The sequence below is a fragment of the Hemicordylus capensis genome, chromosome 3 (genome assembly GCF_027244095.1).
Source record: "Hemicordylus capensis ecotype Gifberg chromosome 3, rHemCap1.1.pri, whole genome shotgun sequence".
Lineage (NCBI taxonomy): Eukaryota > Metazoa > Chordata > Lepidosauria > Squamata > Cordylidae > Hemicordylus > Hemicordylus capensis.
The window spans coordinates 165,179,287-165,198,854 of NC_069659.1; the positions used below are offsets into that span (position 1 = coordinate 165,179,287).

The 19,568-nt window shown below is 42.2% G+C and overlaps 1 protein-coding gene across 2 annotated transcripts in view; it reads right to left on the minus strand.

Annotated features, from left to right (window-relative positions):
- The window catches only part of ABCC4 (ATP binding cassette subfamily C member 4), a 227,092-nt gene that overhangs the window by 70,602 nt on the left and 136,922 nt on the right, over positions 1-19,568 (minus strand). For both annotated transcript variants that reach the window (XM_053311913.1, XM_053311912.1), the window contains 5 exons: positions 18,100-18,250; positions 14,045-14,164; positions 11,787-11,897; positions 9,469-9,569; positions 7,991-8,182 (listed from right to left, as the gene is read on the minus strand). In XM_053311913.1, coding sequence (XP_053167888.1) covers positions 7,991-8,182; positions 9,469-9,569; positions 11,787-11,897; positions 14,045-14,164; positions 18,100-18,250 — 675 coding nt within the window. The remainder of the gene's footprint in view (positions 1-7,990; positions 8,183-9,468; positions 9,570-11,786; positions 11,898-14,044; positions 14,165-18,099; positions 18,251-19,568) is intronic.

Genomic DNA, 19,568 nt, shown 5'->3' on the forward strand with positions numbered 1-19,568 from the left:
AAATTGATCTTAAATTTTAATGCAATTTTATATTTGTTTCCAAATTTATTGTTGCCTACTCTGACCCTTCGGGGATGGGGTGGGTTATAAAATGTTATTAATATTTTCTTTGGGATAGGAATAACTATTTCCTTTATCTCTTCTAACCTCAGAGCAAGTCTCTTGGGTAGGTCATTGGTTTTTCCATTATGAAAATGGGGAACCAAAGCTAAAGAGACATAAGCCCAAGACCAAAGAGTCAGAATAAAACCTCAGTTATTTGAGATTCAAAGTCCATTGTACCAGCACAGGCTTTGTTTCTAGCTTTGGCACTGAATGTGCAGGCCTCAGCTTGTCCCTTAAAAACTTGCTCATCGGCAAAAAGCAAAATATATTTTTATCAAATAATTTGAGACTTATTTCATGAACATTAAAACAAACACATTCTGCCAAATTCTGATAGATCATACTGAAACTAAAACACAGAGCCCTATTATATTTCATAACAAAATATCTGAGGAAACAACTGAATTCTAACCATACTACCTTCAGCTCTAGATAGCATATTCATACTACAGAAAATATGAGTTTTATCAGATATCATTTACTTCCTACATAATTTAAAGGACACAACTGCAAAGGAGGCCAGGCCACTGTGGCTTGGTTGATTTTCTTAGCAGTCTCCATTTAGGGCAGACAATTCTGTCATAATCCCAGAATGAGACATCACTAGACCCTTCAGTCACTCCTGATGACAACACCCAGCAGAACTGCTTGCCTTCAGAGGAAAGCTGCATACTGGAGCTGGGCTTTTGGCTTGCTTCTTTCCAGACAGGAGGCATGCACCAAAACAGGGACTCATACAGATAAATGTGTGTAGAAATACACTTTTCAAGAAAGGATTACTAATTTTTTTTAAAGAAAAAAGTTAGAGAGCCATTGTGAGCTGCTGCTGCTGCTTCGACAGCCAATGTAAGAAAATGCCCCAAATGCTTTTTATATGGAAGGTACTCATAACTCTTGAGTATTTTAGTTGCCCCTTTCTGTATCTTCTCTGGCTCTGACTTGAGGAAAAAAAATTCAGAGAGAGAGAGAGAGAGAGAATGAATGAATGCATGAGAATGAATATGGTCAGAACCAAACAAAGTGACCACATATTCGATTTGAAGCACATCGTCATAAGATTACCATCTCCTAGCTTGCTTGAGAGCTAGTGATTTCTCTTTGAGATTTATGTAGGGAGAACAAAAGATTTGGTCACTGTCTACTTTCTCCAAAAGTATTATTCCTGTAGATAGCATACTGTACTTGGCTCATTTCTCCTAAAGGTTGGTGATTCCTGATAGTGTCTTAAGCATACTTGAACTACCAAGTGATAATTGCAGTTATAGCGTCTGGTGATGGCGTTCACCCTAAAGCTGAAAGTGAGTTCAGAAGCAGGACGGCTGCTTTTATACCACACTGATACCAGTCATGCAGCGAGAAGAAAACTGTGAGGGTTGTCTTGTATTTAGTAGACAATGTCTGCTAAACTAACTCCTAACTGTGTGTTGCTGTATGCTAGCTAACCTCTTTTGTATGCATAACCTTATTGTCCACAACAAGTCAGGACTCATATTTGAGTATCCTTAGCTTCAATCCAGTAGGTAGGCCTTTAAGATTACTGGACTTCTATTGGCTTCCTTACAGGCAGGCTCGAGTGGAAGTGACAGGCTCACATCTCATTATAGCAGGCCTGCTCAACTTTGCCCCCACACAACTGTTTTTGGATTACAACTCCCACAATTCCCAGCCATAATCGCCAATAACCAGGGATTGTGGGAATTGTAGGCCAACACCTGCAGGTGGGCCGAAGTTGAGCAGGCCTGCATTACAGTATTGGCAGAAAAGGTTTCTTGATGTGGTGAATGAAAAAATCTGTTCATTAATTCTTTTAAAGAATATGGTTTAGAGAGAGAGCAAAAATGAGTTTCACTCTCCTAAGTTCCGTTGCTGTTAACATCTCACAGCCACTTTGCCAAAATGATAAACCATCTTTTGTCATACTCAGTGCTTTCCTTTTCATTGGATGCCAGCCTGAAAGAAGAATTTTTGACAATGAACAGAGCAGCTGCATTTTTATTTTAAGTATCAATTTTTATAAAGTCCTTTTATGCTACTGTACATCAGTGACATCAGAGGAAACACTTGAACTCTTTTGTTTTTATATCAAACTCTGCATAGTTGGTTATGTTTGTGTCTTTTCTTTTTTCCTATTTCTCCTTACAAATTTTAAATTCTCAGTCTGTGCTACTGAAGGCAGTCATACTAACAGGCATTTTTTTTCAGTAATCTTAGCCACCCACTTTTCTATTAATTCCATTTAGAGTCATGACTTGAGAAACTGAGATTTTTATTTTTCATACATTCTTTTGACTGTCTGCTTTGCTTTCATATGACAAAATAATTATCAAGAGGAGGGTATCATCTCACAAGGGCAAGGAATTCCTGCATTAAATTAAACACAGGATCTCTTGGTTTGGGGTGTTCACCTCTCCACTTTAAAAGGTATGTGGAAGGGTGTGCCAGCTCCCAAGGTGTGTCTGTGGTCTCTTAGGGTATGATCAATCAATCGTCTTTATTACAGTCCAAGACCAGCATTAGATAGAACAGTAGATTAAAAATAAATTATGATTAAAATTAAATTATGATTAAAAACAAATTATGGAACCATAAAACTATATTACTTTAAAATTACTACTCTAATAGTATAACGCTATATTATAATACTATAAAGCTGCTATCCTTAGAAAAGAGGGTAGCTATGAGATTATTAAACAACTGCATTTAAAAATTATGAACATATAAAATGTGAAATATATAAAATGCAAAAAGTGGTGGCTAAAACAGGGAATATAAAATAAGGCATCCAAACAGGAACACTAAAAAAGATAAAAATAGTCAGCGGTTTAAAACTATGCAGAGCTGATACAAGGGAACGGCCTGGCAGTCACGACCCGGAAGATCCTCCATGGCACACAGAACTTGGCAGTGTTATATGTGAAGGCCAGGCCTTAATCTGAAAGCGGCAACCAGGTTTGGGCGGCCAGGGTACTTGCGAAGTAGCAGAAATATAAGCTGGGCCTGGATGTGTCTGAAAAGGGGCAAAGAGGAGTACATGGTTTCTACCTCCCAGTGTCACAGGGACAAAGTGTCTCTGCAACTGGGATCTTTCTGTATTTGCCTTCCAATACAGTGGAGGGAAGGGCATGACAACTGGCGAGGGTATAAGCCCTTCTGTGGCTTGGCATTTCTAGCAGTGACAGGTACGCAGCAGGGGAGGCAGAGCCTTTCCGAGGACAGGAAGGATGGAAATCTGCCTAGGTCAGCCTGGCGCTCAGTGTCCATTATCCTCTGTTTGATTACTGTTTTCACCTGGTCACAATCCATAGCAAGTGTGTGTGGTGGTGGCGGGGGGTAAAGCCCAAGAGAAACAATTTAGTCCACACGGCCCTTTTCCAGGAAGATTGAAAATTGTCCTGTAGGGTAAGAGCGGCCAAGCCCCAAGGGTTGAGGGATAATTTAAAACAGAGGTTAAGAATTTACAGCCACACTCTGGCCTCAGCCTTTATCATGCCTGTTTCCAAGCGTAGTGTGGCATCTGAGACACAGCGAGGCACTTGGAGGGCCACTCCAACTGGACAAGATTGGAAACCCCCATTGGGCACCAAAGAGGAGTTGCGCCAACGTCTTGGCCTCAAATAATTTGAGCGTTGTGTGTACACAATGGCCCCCTCTATTCCGTAGTAATTTTAGAATAGTGGTAGAGCTCCTCTGAGCGGTGAAGGTGGCATGGTTGCAGTGGGACTTCCTTGAGCCAGAGGCATGTAGGACCACTCCCAGTTATGTGAAACTAGTGGCCCGTTCGACCTTGTGGCCATTTATACTCCAGGGACGGGTCTTTGGTCTTCTGGCGAAAGCCGTAATTTTAGTTTTTTGATAGTTGATTTCTAGCTTATTGTTCTTGCAACACTGAGCTAGAACTGTCAGCGCTCTTCTGAGACCTATAGGGGTCCTAGAGAGGTTTGCAGCATTGTCGGCATAGAGCAGGGAGAAAATGCTTCTATCCACCAGCTTGGGAGGGTAAAAGTCTGGACTACTAAGGCATCTCACCGTGTCATTGATGTAAAAATTGAAAAGGAGTGGGGCCAAGATGCATCCTTGTTTGACTCCCTTCTGTGTCAGGACAGGCTTCATGAGGTGCCCTTGTGGGTTGCACCTTACCTTGAATATCATGTCTGCATGAGGAATGCCTCTTTGAGTATGATCATAGGGGGAAGATAATGTCTGAACAGTCTCTTAGACTCAGAGTGCACTTTTGCAGTTATGTTGCTATTTGCTGAACAGTTAGTCACTACAATATTTTAAATGCTTTAAGTCCTATCCTTTTAACATCATCAGTTTACATCTTATTTGTCTCTGGTTGTATTTACCGAGCAGTCAAACAATTGCACAACTTAGCTCTGCAGTGCTAAAGGGTTGTTGGACTTGTAATCGACCATAACCCCGCTCTATACTGTGTGCGCCACTGCTTTGTGGGGAGTTTTAGAGACTTTTTGTGGTGTGGTAGGAAGGCCAGCTGCTTAAAAATTTCACTGAGCATTCCATGAAGAAGCTGTTTTGGATTTTGTTTCCTTTCCCATCTTACTTCAAACAAGCTTCTTAAATCTTTGATCGTGTCCACACACTTTCTTTTTATTATTAATTTATCAATTTATTAAAATTTTCTTATGTACTGCCTCCTCCAAAGACTCTAGGAAGTGAACAACAATACCAATTTATTTTATTTATTTATTCGATTTGTACACTGCCCTTCCAAAAATGGCTCAGGGCAGTTAACACAGAGAAACAATAAATAAATAAGATGGATTCCTGTCCCAATGGGCTCACAATCTAAAAAAAAAAGATAGACACCAGCAACAGTCACTGGAATAAAAATTAGTTAAAATAATAATAATTAAAGGACAAACACCTGGCGGAACAGGTGGGTCTTAAGAAGGGCCTTAAAAGCAGCCAGGGAGGGGGCTGAATGAATTGGGGGGGGGGAATGTTCCAAAGAAGAGAGGCGGCCACAGAGAAGGCCCTCCTATGGGCCCAGGCACCATGCACTTAGCCCATAAGGGTTTTGTAAAATAAAATGGGAGATTTGTAAAATAAAATGGGAGACATATTTGCTTTACAGCAACACAGGTTTACTTTTAGGATATATAAGAGTTGCCTCTGCCCCATCCCAGTTCCACTCAAGAGCCTGTCTATAAGGAAGCCAATAGAAGTCCAGTAATCTTAAAGGCCTACCTACTGGATTGAAGCTAAGGATACTCAAATATGGGTCCTGACTTGTTATGGACAATAAGGTTATGCATACAAAAGAGGTTAGCTAGCATACAGCAACACACAGTTAGGAGTTAGTTTAGCAGACATTGTCTACTAGATACAAGACAACCCTCACAATTTTCTTCTCACTGCATGACTGGTATCAGTGTGGCATAAAAGCAGCCGTCCTGCTTCTGAACTCACTTTCAGCTTTAGGGTGAACGCCATCACCAGACACTATAACTGCAACTATCACTTGGTAGTTCAAGTATGCTTAAGACACTATCAGGAATCACCAACCTTTAGGGGAAATGAGCCAAGTACAGTATGCTATCTACAGGAATAATACATTTGAAGAAAGTAGACAGTGACCAAATCTTTTGTTCTCCCTACATTATCGCTTTATAGGAGGTAAGTGATTTGCAGTTGGTCAGTGTTTTTATTCATAAATGTCAAAGAGAAATCACTAGCTCCCAAGCAAGCTAGGAGATGGTAATCTTATGACGATGTGCTTCAAATCGAATATGTGGTCACTTTGTTTGGTTCTGACCATATTCATTCTCATGCATTCATTCATTCTCTCTCTCTCTGAATTTTTTTTCCAAGTCAGAGCCAGAGAAGATACAGAAAGGGGCAACTAAAATACTCAAGAGGTATGAGTACCTTCCATATAAAAAGCATTTGGGGCATTTTCTTACATTGGCTGCCGAAGCAGCAGCAGCTGCAGCAGCAGCAGCAGCAGCAGCAGCTCACAATGGCTCTCTACTCTAACATTAAAAAAAATTAGTAATCCTTTCTTGAAAAGTGTATTTCCACACACATTTATTTTGCCCATGCATAATGGTAACACTACTGTCAAATAAATTATTTCACATTAGAACTTTCTAGCCTTAACAGGGTCTTAGAGGACCTTGAGAATAAGAATAACTATTCCCTCCATCATTATAAACCTGATCCAAGGAAAGGCTTCTGAGCAGATACAGATGAAGGAACACGGAATGCAACCTATAAAACTTATTGCCCATTTAAAAAAAAAAAAAGAAGAGGTGATCTTCTAAAACAGATGCCTCTGTCGAGAATTAGGAAATGCTTCAGAGGGAGAAACTGTACTTTACAATGGCAAAGCCAACAGCACTATTACTCCACAAGAAGGTCAAGTAAAACAAAACAAAACAAATTTTTTAAAAGATGCAGGCAGCATTGAGTACTGTCTCAGTAACATATTCTATCCCTGATTTCTCATCTTTTATTTTGTTTGTTTCTCCCCGTGAAATGTAAATCTTCTTATCCACTATTAGACTGGCTTATTACCACTGCAAGAGAGCTGGCCCAAAGGCAAGTAGAAGTATGAAAGAGATAAACAGACACACTGCATAAAACCTCAAGGGTTTCAACTTCCACCCATCTTTTTCCCATGAAGTCATCTCTCTGCAATAAAGATGTGATGGTTTTTTCTGTTAGGAAAATTATTCTCTTTCAGAATTCAGCTGGGAATTAGGAGTATGGAGAAGGCATCTTAGAAACTCAAAAATAACTATCACAGAAGGTACTCAATGGGGTATCGTTGCAATTACAATATCCCCCCCAAAATCATGCTATCAGATACTTCTCCAGCCTGTACTTAAATACTTCCAACTATTGGGAATCTGTAAACTGCCTAGGCAAGCTGCTTAATTGCTGAACTGTTCTTAAGTCTACAGTGCGCTTATTTCCTAAAATATTTAAACCCACTGATCCTTCTTTGCTCCTAGCAGAGAAATCCACAGGTATTCATCCTCTGTGGTAGTATCTATTCTGTCATCACCGGTAGTGAAAATCTGCATATATACTTTTGCTTGCTTAATGATGCTTCTGCTTGTGCACAAGGGCTTTTGACCTTCTGGTTTCAGACTCACCTTCAAAAAAAAAAAAAAAAAAAAAGCCTCTCCGGCCAAAGTAAGGGATCCTCCAGGGCACTACCCCACAAGGAGAGAAGGGCTGCCATAACTTAACAAAAACAACCACTACCACTCCTGTGCACACATGGAAGTGCTTTCTGCATACCCATGGACTTATCCAGATCCAAGCTGAGGTTTGCACCCATTACCCATTCACGTCCCTGCACAAACATTCACTCAAGTAAACCTTTAATTCATATAAATATGATTTAATCCATCCATTCAGTCATCCATCCATATGCACCATCCTATTTCCACATTTACATTTATCCCATTCACATTCTCAGTCTCTCATCATAGTGTTTCTCTGCACACCTTTTCATCACTGGCTGACAGTCTCATCCCTCTCATAGATTCAACACTATAGCTGCCAACCAAAGGAGGTGCAGCAAGATCATTTTTATCATTGCCAGGCTTCAATGAAACACAGGAGTAGTAGGTCTCAACAACTACATGTCCAGGTATTCGTTTTTGTTCTTTGTGCAACCAAAATAAGTGCCACAAAATGAAATCTGCAAGGGGGGTGAGGTTGGCAACCTAGAAATATATGTAGGAGTCTATAATTTTACAAAGACTTACATAATCTCTATTTCCGAAGGCAGAATGTTTAATTTATTGTTTAAGTCTAGAGAATGCAGCTGTTGAAAAGTCTGGTCACATGATCCATGAGATCCACTTTAGCTCAATGACATACCAGTAAAAAAATATATCCAAAGATGTACCTTCTCTTTTGACTTGATTAAAGCTGAGAAGTGTTTTAGTACTAAAGGCCCATCCAAACTATAAGTGAAGTTCACGTTTTCAAATGCTATAACACCTTCACTTGGCCATTCTGGGGGTGGACGCTTATTTGATTCCCAAGGTGCTTCCCTCTCAAGTTCTGTGTATTCAATTACGCGTTCCACTGATATCATCTAGAAAAGAGAAATGCCATTCAATTAATTATTTAGATTCATGTATATGCCCTGAGATCAACACCACCACAACTAAAAAAGTTAATACATTTTTTAATCACCAGAGTTGATTCAAAAAATCCACAGCATCTCTTTCAATCCAAAGGCTCTCTCCCTTTTTCTCATCACACTGTAATCCTACCATCCAGTACCAATGTATCTATTCTGATGAGTGGAAAAAGTGCATGGTTTCACGCAGACTTGTGACATTTTTCTTGACAACAATTTCCAGATGGATTATTGAATGATGCTGTGGTCTCAGACAATGGGTTACTTTTCAAACAAACAATTGCCAATTAAAATATAACCGGTGCCCAGGATTCAGAGCAGTGAACTTCCTAGTTCAGAATCACTCCCATTTTATAGATATCAAGTCAAGGCCATTAGTTTCAATGTCCTGACACAATCTGGTGTGTCTATAGTTAAAATGGGATCTTAATCTAGGTTTCCTTGGTGTGAGTTCAATAATCTGATTCCCCCTCTATATAAGAATAGCTTATCCTAGAGAACAGTAATTAACTCTGTCAACCTACCAAATTTGTATTGCATTAATCTACAACAATCCAAGTGATGCAATACAATTGATGTTTTCTTTGACAGACCTTTATCAATTTTGTAACTATGCCACAGGATGTCAAGATCCATCCAGACTAGACCCTGACAAAGCTTGCTCGGGGTGGGGTGGGAGGCCGCAGCTAGACTTCTCAGGAGTGATAGAGGTCCCATAGGAACCACAGACTCTAAGTAGCCAAGGTTCATTCCTCCTGCAGAAGCCCCCCAGAAGAAACCAGAGTTGTAAGGGATCTAGTACCCTGCCCTCATCTGGACCCACATTCTATTGTTGGGGTCCCTTCCATTGTACCAGAAACCCCAGGGGCAGCAGTGACACCAGGCCAAAGCCGACCTTCAGTATCAACAGTAAAGTACCCACCTGACAACCTGAAGCTTCCCTCACAATGGGCCTACTCGGGAAGAGAGGGAAGTAAGCTCAGACGCTCACCCTGGATCAAGGCCTAGCTAAACTCAAAGAAAAGGTGGGGCTTCTGACTCTTGAAAGACACTTCACTTGAAGCCAGAACTTTGCTGGTGTAACAGCTCAACAGTGGGAGCTCCTAGGGCCCCTCACTACGCTCTCCTCACTATGCTCTCCCAACTCAACACTGGCAGCTCCTCCTAGGGCCCCTCACTATGCTCTCCCTAAGGGGGGGGGGAGATTTTAAGTTTTAAAAGGTTCAAATCAATATTACCAAGTTTTCAACTTCAGCACTTTGCCGAACGCCCCACTGAAACATTCCCATGAGAGTGATTGCATAGGACAAAGCTAAACCAACTTGTCCTGCATCTAGAGCTGTAAGGTGAGAGAGAAAGCAAGTTTCAGAACTTCATACAAAATTCTTAATTTTTAAAAACTATATTGTGTTTAAATCTCTGATAATTTAGTTAATACAAAACTGAAAATATAGACCTGAATTTTTTTAATACTATTATGAACCCTTACAATACAGATGTGTATTATATATAGTAAGTAATAAGTTTATTGTTGTGACCACAGGTCATAACATAACAATTATATATGCACAAAATCAAAGCCAGAGTTAGATAATCTTAGGCTAGTCATTACGTTGCAATGAGATCAAAGTAAGTAATACAACACCTTCAGAAAAACAGCATGAATGGCAGTTTATTCCTCAAATCAGATACACTCAACAACAAACCAGAGGCAAACAAAGCACAGGTTTAGACTTCATAAAGAACCAAGGTAATTTCTCAGTGCAGTGTGACATCTCCTAGTTTTGCAGATTGTCATACGCACATCCCTGTTCATGTCCGAGTAAGAAGAATTCTACTTCCAACTGCGGTTAGAAACAATGATGAGTTGTGATGTTCAAAATGACTGATCATGGTTTAGTCTAACCAAAGTACTTGAAATAAACAGAGATCTAAATCCAAGGTTTGAAGTAGGTTTCAGATCGACTTCAAATTGACTAAAGAAAACAGGATTCACAACAGCATGCTGGAAAGGGTACCTTCTGTGGGACCACCTTCCTTTTCGAACTTCTACACTACAATTCAAAAACACCCAATAACTTAGCATATCCAGAAGGTTATTTCCCATCTTTCCACAGATCATGTCATATGAGTCTTTTTAAGCTTTGAGGAGCAATGCAGTGCTGGACAGGGTAGCATGGGTTTTGGGGATGCAGGTAGAGCAGAAAGTCTTTCTGCATAAATGTGAGCCCCTTCATTTTGCTGAAGGGGATCACCAAGTTGGATCCTAGTATAGTGTTTTTACCTTCTATGCTACGTAGAGAGGAACAAAAACAAATGTTCCATTAGATCAGGAATAGCCAACATCTGCACTGCTAGATCCTCTGTTCTTCTGACAGTAGTCCAGAGGCCAAAAGTATATTTAGACGCACAAGCTGATCCTTTGCAAGTGAAGAGGCTATGGGATTAAGTAAGCACCAGCTAGCAATTAAGAGCTTCCAATTCATGAAGCACATGCACTCAAGCACAGCATCATGTAATATGTACTATGTATGTATTATGTATGTAATGTGCAACTTACATATTACATACCATGGGGGTGGAGAAAAGGTAGATATGGAACTACTTGATGATCTCTGAGTGATTTGCAGTAGATTAGCAAGGGTTTCAGACTTAAAACTGTGGAACAGCAGCAATGGTAAATAGATTTTTTGGGGGGAAAGCTAGGCTGTTGAAACAAGAAAACTTGGAAGAAAACTAGGAGTGAATTTTTGTGTGAAAGGCTAGATTTCTGAGTTTGGTACTGGTGAAAAAAAATCTGGCTAAAGACACACTCAATGGCAGGTCCTTAATTCTAAGTGTATGTATGGCTGGCTAGTGAGCTGGTTGGTTGACTGCCCATTCCCCCCCCCCAGCCCCCCACCATTGTGGCCACTATCTTACACAGACTTCCAGTTGGTGGATCTTGGGATTCTAGTAAAAAGCAAAGTATATCCCACAAGCATTAAGTCTGTCCACCCTGACATTCAAAATCGAAAAAGAGAGATGCAGTATTCAAGTACCTGTAGTTCTAATAACTTGGCAAATACTTTTTCTTTTCCTTCAGCCTGTGGGGAAATGTTTTTACAATAACTTGATTAAAACCTGATAAGGCTTATGAGGAGCCAGGCCAAATTGCTCTGAGGGCTGAACCCAGCCCATGGATGATCAGTTGGCCATGGACTGATCAGATCTTTAAGGTGAATATTTGGCCACCACTGACATTTTTAATCTACCTGGCCCCCCAAACCCAGTCTTAAAAGTATCACATCACAATGTTGAGGATTCAAAAGAACAAGAGTTAGATTTCCTGGAGGCATTTAATCATTAGAAGGGTGGCACAGGCATGGTTGGCATCTGGAACTTAAAGAAGCAGTATGATGCACAATTATTGATAGGCAAGGTGGCATAGCCCAGATGTCTTAGGCTGAGGGCAAGAGCAAGATTTAAGAGAACGTTACCCAGTTGTCAGCCTGAAAACAATTCAAAAGAAAATGATAGTACAAATCAAAAGTTATAAAATGGTTTGTGTACTTACTCTGTGCAAGAAGCAAAGAACCAAAGGCAACTACAACCACAAAGATGGCACAGATGGCATCCAGGCGTACAGCAAACCACCGAGAAGTAGTCAAAAATAAGAACCAGGATTCTAACAAGAGAGAGAGAAAGACTGCTGTTGAATTTTGGGTGGTTTTTGATTTTTTTAAAAGTACACCCCCACCCCCATAATGTTAGCCATGAAGAACCAACCAAAGGCAACACAATATAGTCCTCAGCCTGTTTGCTGAGAATTAAGCCCCACTGATGTCAATGGGGCTTATTCCCTAGTCTCTGTGCTTGGGATTGCACTGTAAATCTGGGCAATTTAAGTACCATCAAAAAAGCCAATTTAGAAAACTCAGCCAGATGGTAAGTGACCAGTGCAGCAAAACACTCTACAGTACATTTTCTCTCCTACTAAAGGGATTCCACCCAGTGTTCCCTCTAACAGGAATTCCCAGGTGTGGTGGACTACAATACCCATAATCCCCAGCCAAAGGCCACAGCAGCTGGAGATGCTGGGAGTTGTAGTGAACAACATCTGGGAATCTCTGTTTGAGGGTACACTGATTCCACCTCCGTGGAAAAGGAAAAAAAGGGGGACAACTGTTTTGTTCAGCATAAGATGGAACAGGCAGTTTTCTTGAAGCTATATTTTAATATCATATAAAAGGGGGAAAACAGACACTATTTGTCATAACTGATTTTATCAGCAGCAGAAACAGACTTCAACACTTGCATCTTTGCTCTGGTGAGTTATTGGCAAAAAATTCCCTTACTTGGTATTGTTAACTATTAGTCACATAGATTAGGCACTTTTCATTATATCTGGTGATCCTTTTTTTCAAGTACTATAAACTAATGCAACCATGTATACGGCCACATGGGGAGGGACCCATTCATGCAAACAGGATGTACTGATCCTGACTGGACTGTAAACCTACCAATGGCCTCACACACTCCTAGAGAGGAGTGGGTGGGAGCTAATGAGTGAGTAAGTGAGAGAGTGTTTAATTTCAGCCCCAAACATCTATTATCCTCCTGGCCTCTCCCCATGAGAATTCCAAAAGATTTTCAAAAAATTTAGAGCAAAGTATGGTGGGGTTTTGCATTGCACAAGAACAAGAATTCTTACATGTTGTCTCCAACTCAACAGAAGTCATGTGAGCTAACTTCCTTCCCCAAAAGGAAGTTAGCCAAAACAAAGAACTTGCTGATGGCCCTGGCAGAAGATCAAGTGAATTTGTAGCACAAGGGAATAGGGAGCAAGGCCACATGGGCTCATTACAAACATTAAGGTCCCCCCAAAAGGATTCCAAGGAAGCAAAGAGACATGCAGAAAAACAAAGAATTGCTTCATTCCCTCGCTCTCACCTCCAATCAATGGCACAATTCTACATGTTAAACTGATTGTGATACAGGAGGAGAGGAAAAGGGCCAAGTCAACTCTCTGCCATTTGGCCAAGTCAAGATGAAGATCAGAACACACTTTTCTGCATATACTAACTGACACTCCAAGAGGCGTAAGGATTAGACTCTAGAGTAAGCTATATGCCTTCAGAAAGACAGAAAACTTACAGCTCAACCCAATAGTTGTGGAAACTTGTTTGAAGACAAAAGGGCCAATTTATACAATCAGCAGAATCAAGTGATAACACATTCCCTTGTCTGTGCTATTTCAGGGTGCAGATAGAGGGTTGCAAGTTTGGTTACTCTCTGGTGGGGGGTGGGGGCTTCCCAGCACATAGGAAAATAACCCATCAGAGAAGAACCTAGGTGCATCTCCTTTCTCCAAGATTCTAGTTTTCTATGTGCAGGCACATCCCACCCCTCCACCCCATTGGGGAGCATATATTGAAGGTCCAGAAGGGCTGCCTGTTCTCAGAGATCATCAGGCGGTTTGTGTGTTCCACCACCACTGAAGATTTGGTAAACAGAAACACAAGAGGACCTTTTCTGTTGTGGAGCCTAGACTGAGGAACTCCCTGCCATACAGTGTTCAATCTGCTCCCAACTCTATCAAAATAATGCAACAACATGAAAACATCTCTGTTCCAATAAGCATGTTGTTTGATTTAAGTTCTCTAACTTTGCTTGTGTTATTGCTGATATTTGATTCTTGTTTTGCTTGGGTGTCTCTGTAAAGAGAAGAAAATCATACAAATTTTTATACTCAAGCAGTCTCTCCACTTGCATTGCAAAGTGAATCTATGCCATTTAATTATTCTGATGGTTTATAAGGAAATATTTACAAACCTGAGTGGAGATCTTGGTGTGCATCAAATAATTCTTGGAATCTTTTCTCTTCTTTAAAAGCCCGAATAGTCCAAAGTCCCTGGAGAGATGATGACAAATGAGAGAACACCGGGCTTCGAGCTGCAAGATGGAGGTAAAATGAATATTGTAACTCAGACGTACTGTCTGGCTATGCTGACCTTTAATCCTACTACTAGATACGTATGCCACCACAGCTATCTGAATAAATGTAGGGTCTTTCTTACTAAAGAAATAAGCTAACAAGTTTAACCCAAAGCGGTTTGTGCAGGCACAGAACCCACTATTGATGAACGTCGTTGGATCACTATCCAGATCAGAGAGTTTTCCTCCAAGATTACATCAAGCATGCTTCTTACTAACCAACTCTTTTGTTAGTCAGAATCTTCAGAAGTCTACTACTTCAATAGAAATAAGTTCATATCATCACGTTACATCTTCACCATACAGAGTTTTCATTACTTGGTGCATGGGTTACAACTTTGGAAACCTGGACGAGTTACAACCTGATGCATGCACAGAATTTTTACCTGAGAAGAGAGAAGCACTGGTCAAACCTTCCAAGCCCCAAGACTGATCAGTTAGCAGTAAGATAGGAACCTGGAGGTTCAATAGGCCAGTGCTCTAGGGTCAGGTGGATAGAACTGCTCAGCTTCATGTGCCAGATGGAAATGCACTGGAGGAGAGTTCCTTATGCAGGCTTGGACTTTGTCCTCCAGCTGTGCTGTACAACCATGATCATTTGAGGAGAAATAGTAAAGCCAAGCCTGAGGCAAGTGCAGGGCCAGTGCATGTCACTTGATCCATCTTCCCAGGTTTCATTTTAAACCAGGAAGGCACTGATCCAACAAACCCCTTAAATACTAACCAGCCAATGTGGTAGGGTGAATATTTCCATGACTGGAATTTGGGAAAGCTAGAATTAAGTCTTTGTTCACACCCACCACTTCATTGCCTTGCTTCTTGCAATTCATTTCCGCTCAGCCTTATTTTCTCCCTTTGTAAAGCTTGGTGGAGACATAGTGCTGAACATCTTTTAACTGTGGTTTAGAGATCAGTAAGCGGTCAGGGGATACCTTCTCCTCCCTCCTTTGGTAAAAGTCAAACTTGACTTCTTTTATTGACACTGACCATGGCCACATTCAGACATAACAGATAACCACAGTTAATTGTGCCTGAGGTTTCAATTTGAAACTCCAAATTGTGCCACAGACATTCACCAACCCATGGCCAGACAAACTCCACTTACAAGAGAGAGGAGCCCCTCCCTATTGCTCGGCTTCTGAGGCCAATCCCAATGAGCTCCACGGCCAGACTGTGGGCAAAGCATCACCATGTCAGTGATGCGGCCGTGACTGGCTACGATCTTGAAGGAGTGTGCCAAGCGCAACTGTGCATTTTCAGAGTGCACCGCCCTCCCATAGCAGGAAAAAGGCATTGAAAACCCTTTAAATGCCCAGCAATTCCAGTGCTTCTTCTGCCAGTGAAGGCACCGCTGCTCCTCCCGCCCCCAAGTAGCCCCACATCCTGACAGCACCACACAAGTATGAATTCTCTGGTGGTTTGGGGGCCAACGAGGATTCCAATTGCACTATAGAAGGGAAGGGGAAACCCACATTTGCTAAATGGGATATGCAGATGGGGGAGGGTAAAAGATGATGGGTCAGGGTACAAGATGCTGGGGGGTCTGTCCCAACATAACCAGCAAAGCAGTCCATCCAGATCCATTATAAATCCACTTTCTGGCAGTTTGCTGCCCAGTGGGCTCACACTCTCATGAGAGGGCCAGTCTACTGGGGACATGGTTGTGCTGAGCCCATTAAAGGGTAATCCCCACCCGTGGATTGCAAGCTCACAAGTTGAACCACCCACTAACCACCAATGAACCAAGGGGGCCCAACTCCATATGGTACAAATTAGAAAAGATTCTCCACTACTTACCTCTCCCTGAATCTCTCTGAAGCCTTGCATGCACCCCAGAGGAGATTCTGACACCCAATGTGCCATAGCCTGGCCGCATGCGCAGCTATGGAGTGGACCAATGGGATATACATTTATACAAATTCAGAACTCCCGGGTCCACTCTGTGTCTGTGCCATATGCAGATAAGCAGCACAGGGAATCGCAGGAGGGGGCAATTTCCTCTTCTACCCCAGGGCAGCATGGGCAACTGCAAGGGCCACAGGTGAGGGTGCACTTGTGCACAGGTATGGACAGCCAGACAGGGGTCGTGGTTCTGTGGCAACTTGGCCACTGTCCCCTGGGAAACAGTCTCTGGGATACCCCTGCCCACCAAGTTCCAACACACAGTAGCACAGAACAGCTCTACTTAGAGCACCCATGGCCTGACACTCTCGTGAACAGGCATAGTCTGTGTGGGCTTTGGTACCCATCGTCATCACAGATGAGTCATTCCAAAAACTGGATCGATCCTGATCCTGCTGGCCTGACTCATAAGTAAGCCAGGGTTGTAAATCCCCCACCCCGCAAGGGAGGTTGCTCGGCCCCACTTCCCCACCCTTTTTTTGTAAAGTTTTAAAAGAAAATAGAACAGCTACTCCTGAAACTTCCCCACCCTCTTCTCCTGTGCAGAATTTCATGCTCCCAAAGGCCATCTAGACGCTTCCTTTGTCCTTGCCCAGGTGTGAGCATGGTGAGTAGACACTGAGACAGGAGAACTAGACACTGGGACACACCTTTAAACCCATCCAAAATTCCCCGGCCCTGGTCTGTGGCACTGTATCCTCCTTCACTCCCTGTAGTCTGCCACTTTCATGAGAGAGCATTCTGTGGGGTAATGGGCTAGGTTTGCAGCATGATGTCTGAAATCGGTCATCACAGACAGTCCTTCTCATGAGCAAGACTTAGGGAGCAAATATCCCCCAAAGGGGGAGGGGCTGGCTGTCCCTTCCCCAATCTATATGTGAAAAAAATAGAACTTTGTTGTTCTGCCTTTTGACCCTCCGCAAAATGTTCCCCTCCCGGCACTGTGATGGGATACCCAGATTATGTTGCCACTTGGAGAGTTTGTGCTTGTGAACATACATGACTGTTGCTCTCTTCTTCGGGAGCAGAACATATGGAGTGCTTCCTGTAATTCCGTGACCTCACCCTACCACTTGCCAGGTGGGGGTAAAAGCAAGGGATAGAGTGGGAATCGGGGCTGCCCCCAAATGACTGTGTAGCTTGCAAGTCTGGGATGAGGCGCAGCAGCATCCCTGTCGCCTGGCAGCTCTATAGCTGCATAGCTGACAAGAGGGGTGGGGCTGGTTTTTTGAGAGGCTGACAGCAAGATGTGCTGAGAGCCTGGAGCAGCCACATCCTGGGGCGAGTCTGCACTGCTGCCTCTATGATTGTGGTTTGAAAATGTGTGTGAAACCACGGTTGTAGCTGCATCAGTGGTAGGATGTAATGTCTCGGCAGCAAAACCACAGTTGTCAGCAGCAAACCTTAGAGATAACCAAAGGTTCAAATTGGAGTTTGGTGAGGCAGACCGGAGGTCGCTTTCGGCCAATAAGCTCAATTTGATGCATTCAGGTGTAATCGAGTTACAACCTCAGCCATGATTAATTGTGATTATCTGTTATGTCTGAACGCGACCCATGACTTAGCATTTAATTGCACCAGTGCTAGCCTTGGTTAATGTTAAGCGTAATTTGCAAACTCACATCAAGCCTTGGTTAGGACAGAAATTTAAGTTCGCAGTAATCATGGACAGCATTGGTACAGATATGATGAAGAAACCAAATGTAAGCCAACCAAGGAGAAGGGGGAAATCTGCTCCAGGAATGAGCCACTCCCAGTCTCTTAAACACAGTCATGGGTCAGCTCAGCAGTGTCATGTCTGTGCTGCCCTTAACAGTGAGATTTTAATGACTTAACATGTTCTGTTGCAAGAATCAACAAAGCAAATTTGAAGATCACTATTAAGACAGTTAGCAGCGGATGGAAACCAATAATGCTACTGAAATAAACAGCAGTATTTTCACAAGTTCTATTCAAATCTTTAAAATTATGCCATATCAGAGATACATTACTTGTGGATTCCAGACGTTTAATGTCTCTCGATGTAGCCAAAAAGTAACGACGAAGAAAGACAAACAGAATGAGAAGTGGAACTAATGGGATGAGAATCCAAGGAATCACTGCAACTGCTACGCCCACAACACAAAAAATCTGAAGAAAGGTCTGCAATGAGAAAATCACAGAAAGAAATCCGGTTATTTAATCCCCAAATCATCTTTTTATATATTAAAAAAACCTAATTATGAGGATTAAACAAACAAATCTGAAGCACTTTTGACACATGTGCTTCCAATGGACAATTATGCCAAGCAACATCTTCCAGTGAACAAATTATGCTGAGTTTTGAATACATAAGTATTTTAAATCTTATCTCTGTCATTGGTAGCAAAGGCAAATAATTCATCACCAGAACATGTTTCTTTGTTCTATATCTCGAATCAGAAACAAAATGACTAGGTACCCTTAAGCATGCCACACACTCTTGCCCTCTGTCCCACACCATCACAGTATGAGGGTAATTACCACCTACTTTTCAGGATTCTGGTAAGAAGACTGTTGAGAAGAAATCTGAACACTCAAAAAACAAACCAACCCTACATAACTGGACTGTATGATGTTTCAATGGCAGATTCAATGCAGAAGTAATTGAGCCCAATTCAACTACGGAAACTTCAGATTGGTTTGAGTCACAGCAACCCAGAAGACTCATCACCACCACATCTTACCCTGCAATCTAGGGTTTGGGGAGGAATTCCCCCCCCCCTGGAATTGCAGCATCCCTCGAAAAAACTACAATTCCCAGAAAAACCTGTGCCTTTCCCAGGACTGCAGAGCAAACACCTTGCATGGCAAAGCCATGGAAGACACTGCTCCCTCACTGTAAACTTGTGCCATCGAGTCAGTGTCAATTCCTGGAGACCACAGAGCCATGTGGTTTTCTTTGGTAGAATACAGGAGAGATTTGCCATTGCAATCTAACGAGGAGTATGAGATGATGCCTTTCAGCATCTTCCTGGATCGCTGCTGCTCACTATAGGTGTTTCCCATAGTTGTTTCCCATAGTCTGGAAACATACCAGCGGGGATTTGGGGGGAAAAATACCAGTGGGGATTCGGGAAACATACCAGCGGGGATTTGAACCAGCAACCTCTTGCTCCCTAGGCAAGTTACTTCCCCACTGCGCCATTAGGTGGCTTCCCTCACTGTACTCCAGGAGAAATAAAAGCAGAGCCAGCCTACCTCCTGCCCATTCTGATAAAGACCTATGGGGTTTGAGGAGTGGCAAGAAAGAGGGAAGGGGCAAAGTTCTGACCTCAAATTGAAGCAACAGCTTTAATTCAGGTTGAAGTTAAGTGGGAATCCCCTTGAAACCCTGAATCAAAGGGGGTGGGGTGGGGGGAGGAAAGCACTCCCTGAATCCAATAGTATCCAATGCTTTATACATGAATCCAATGCTTTGAACATAAATAGCGATTTCAAA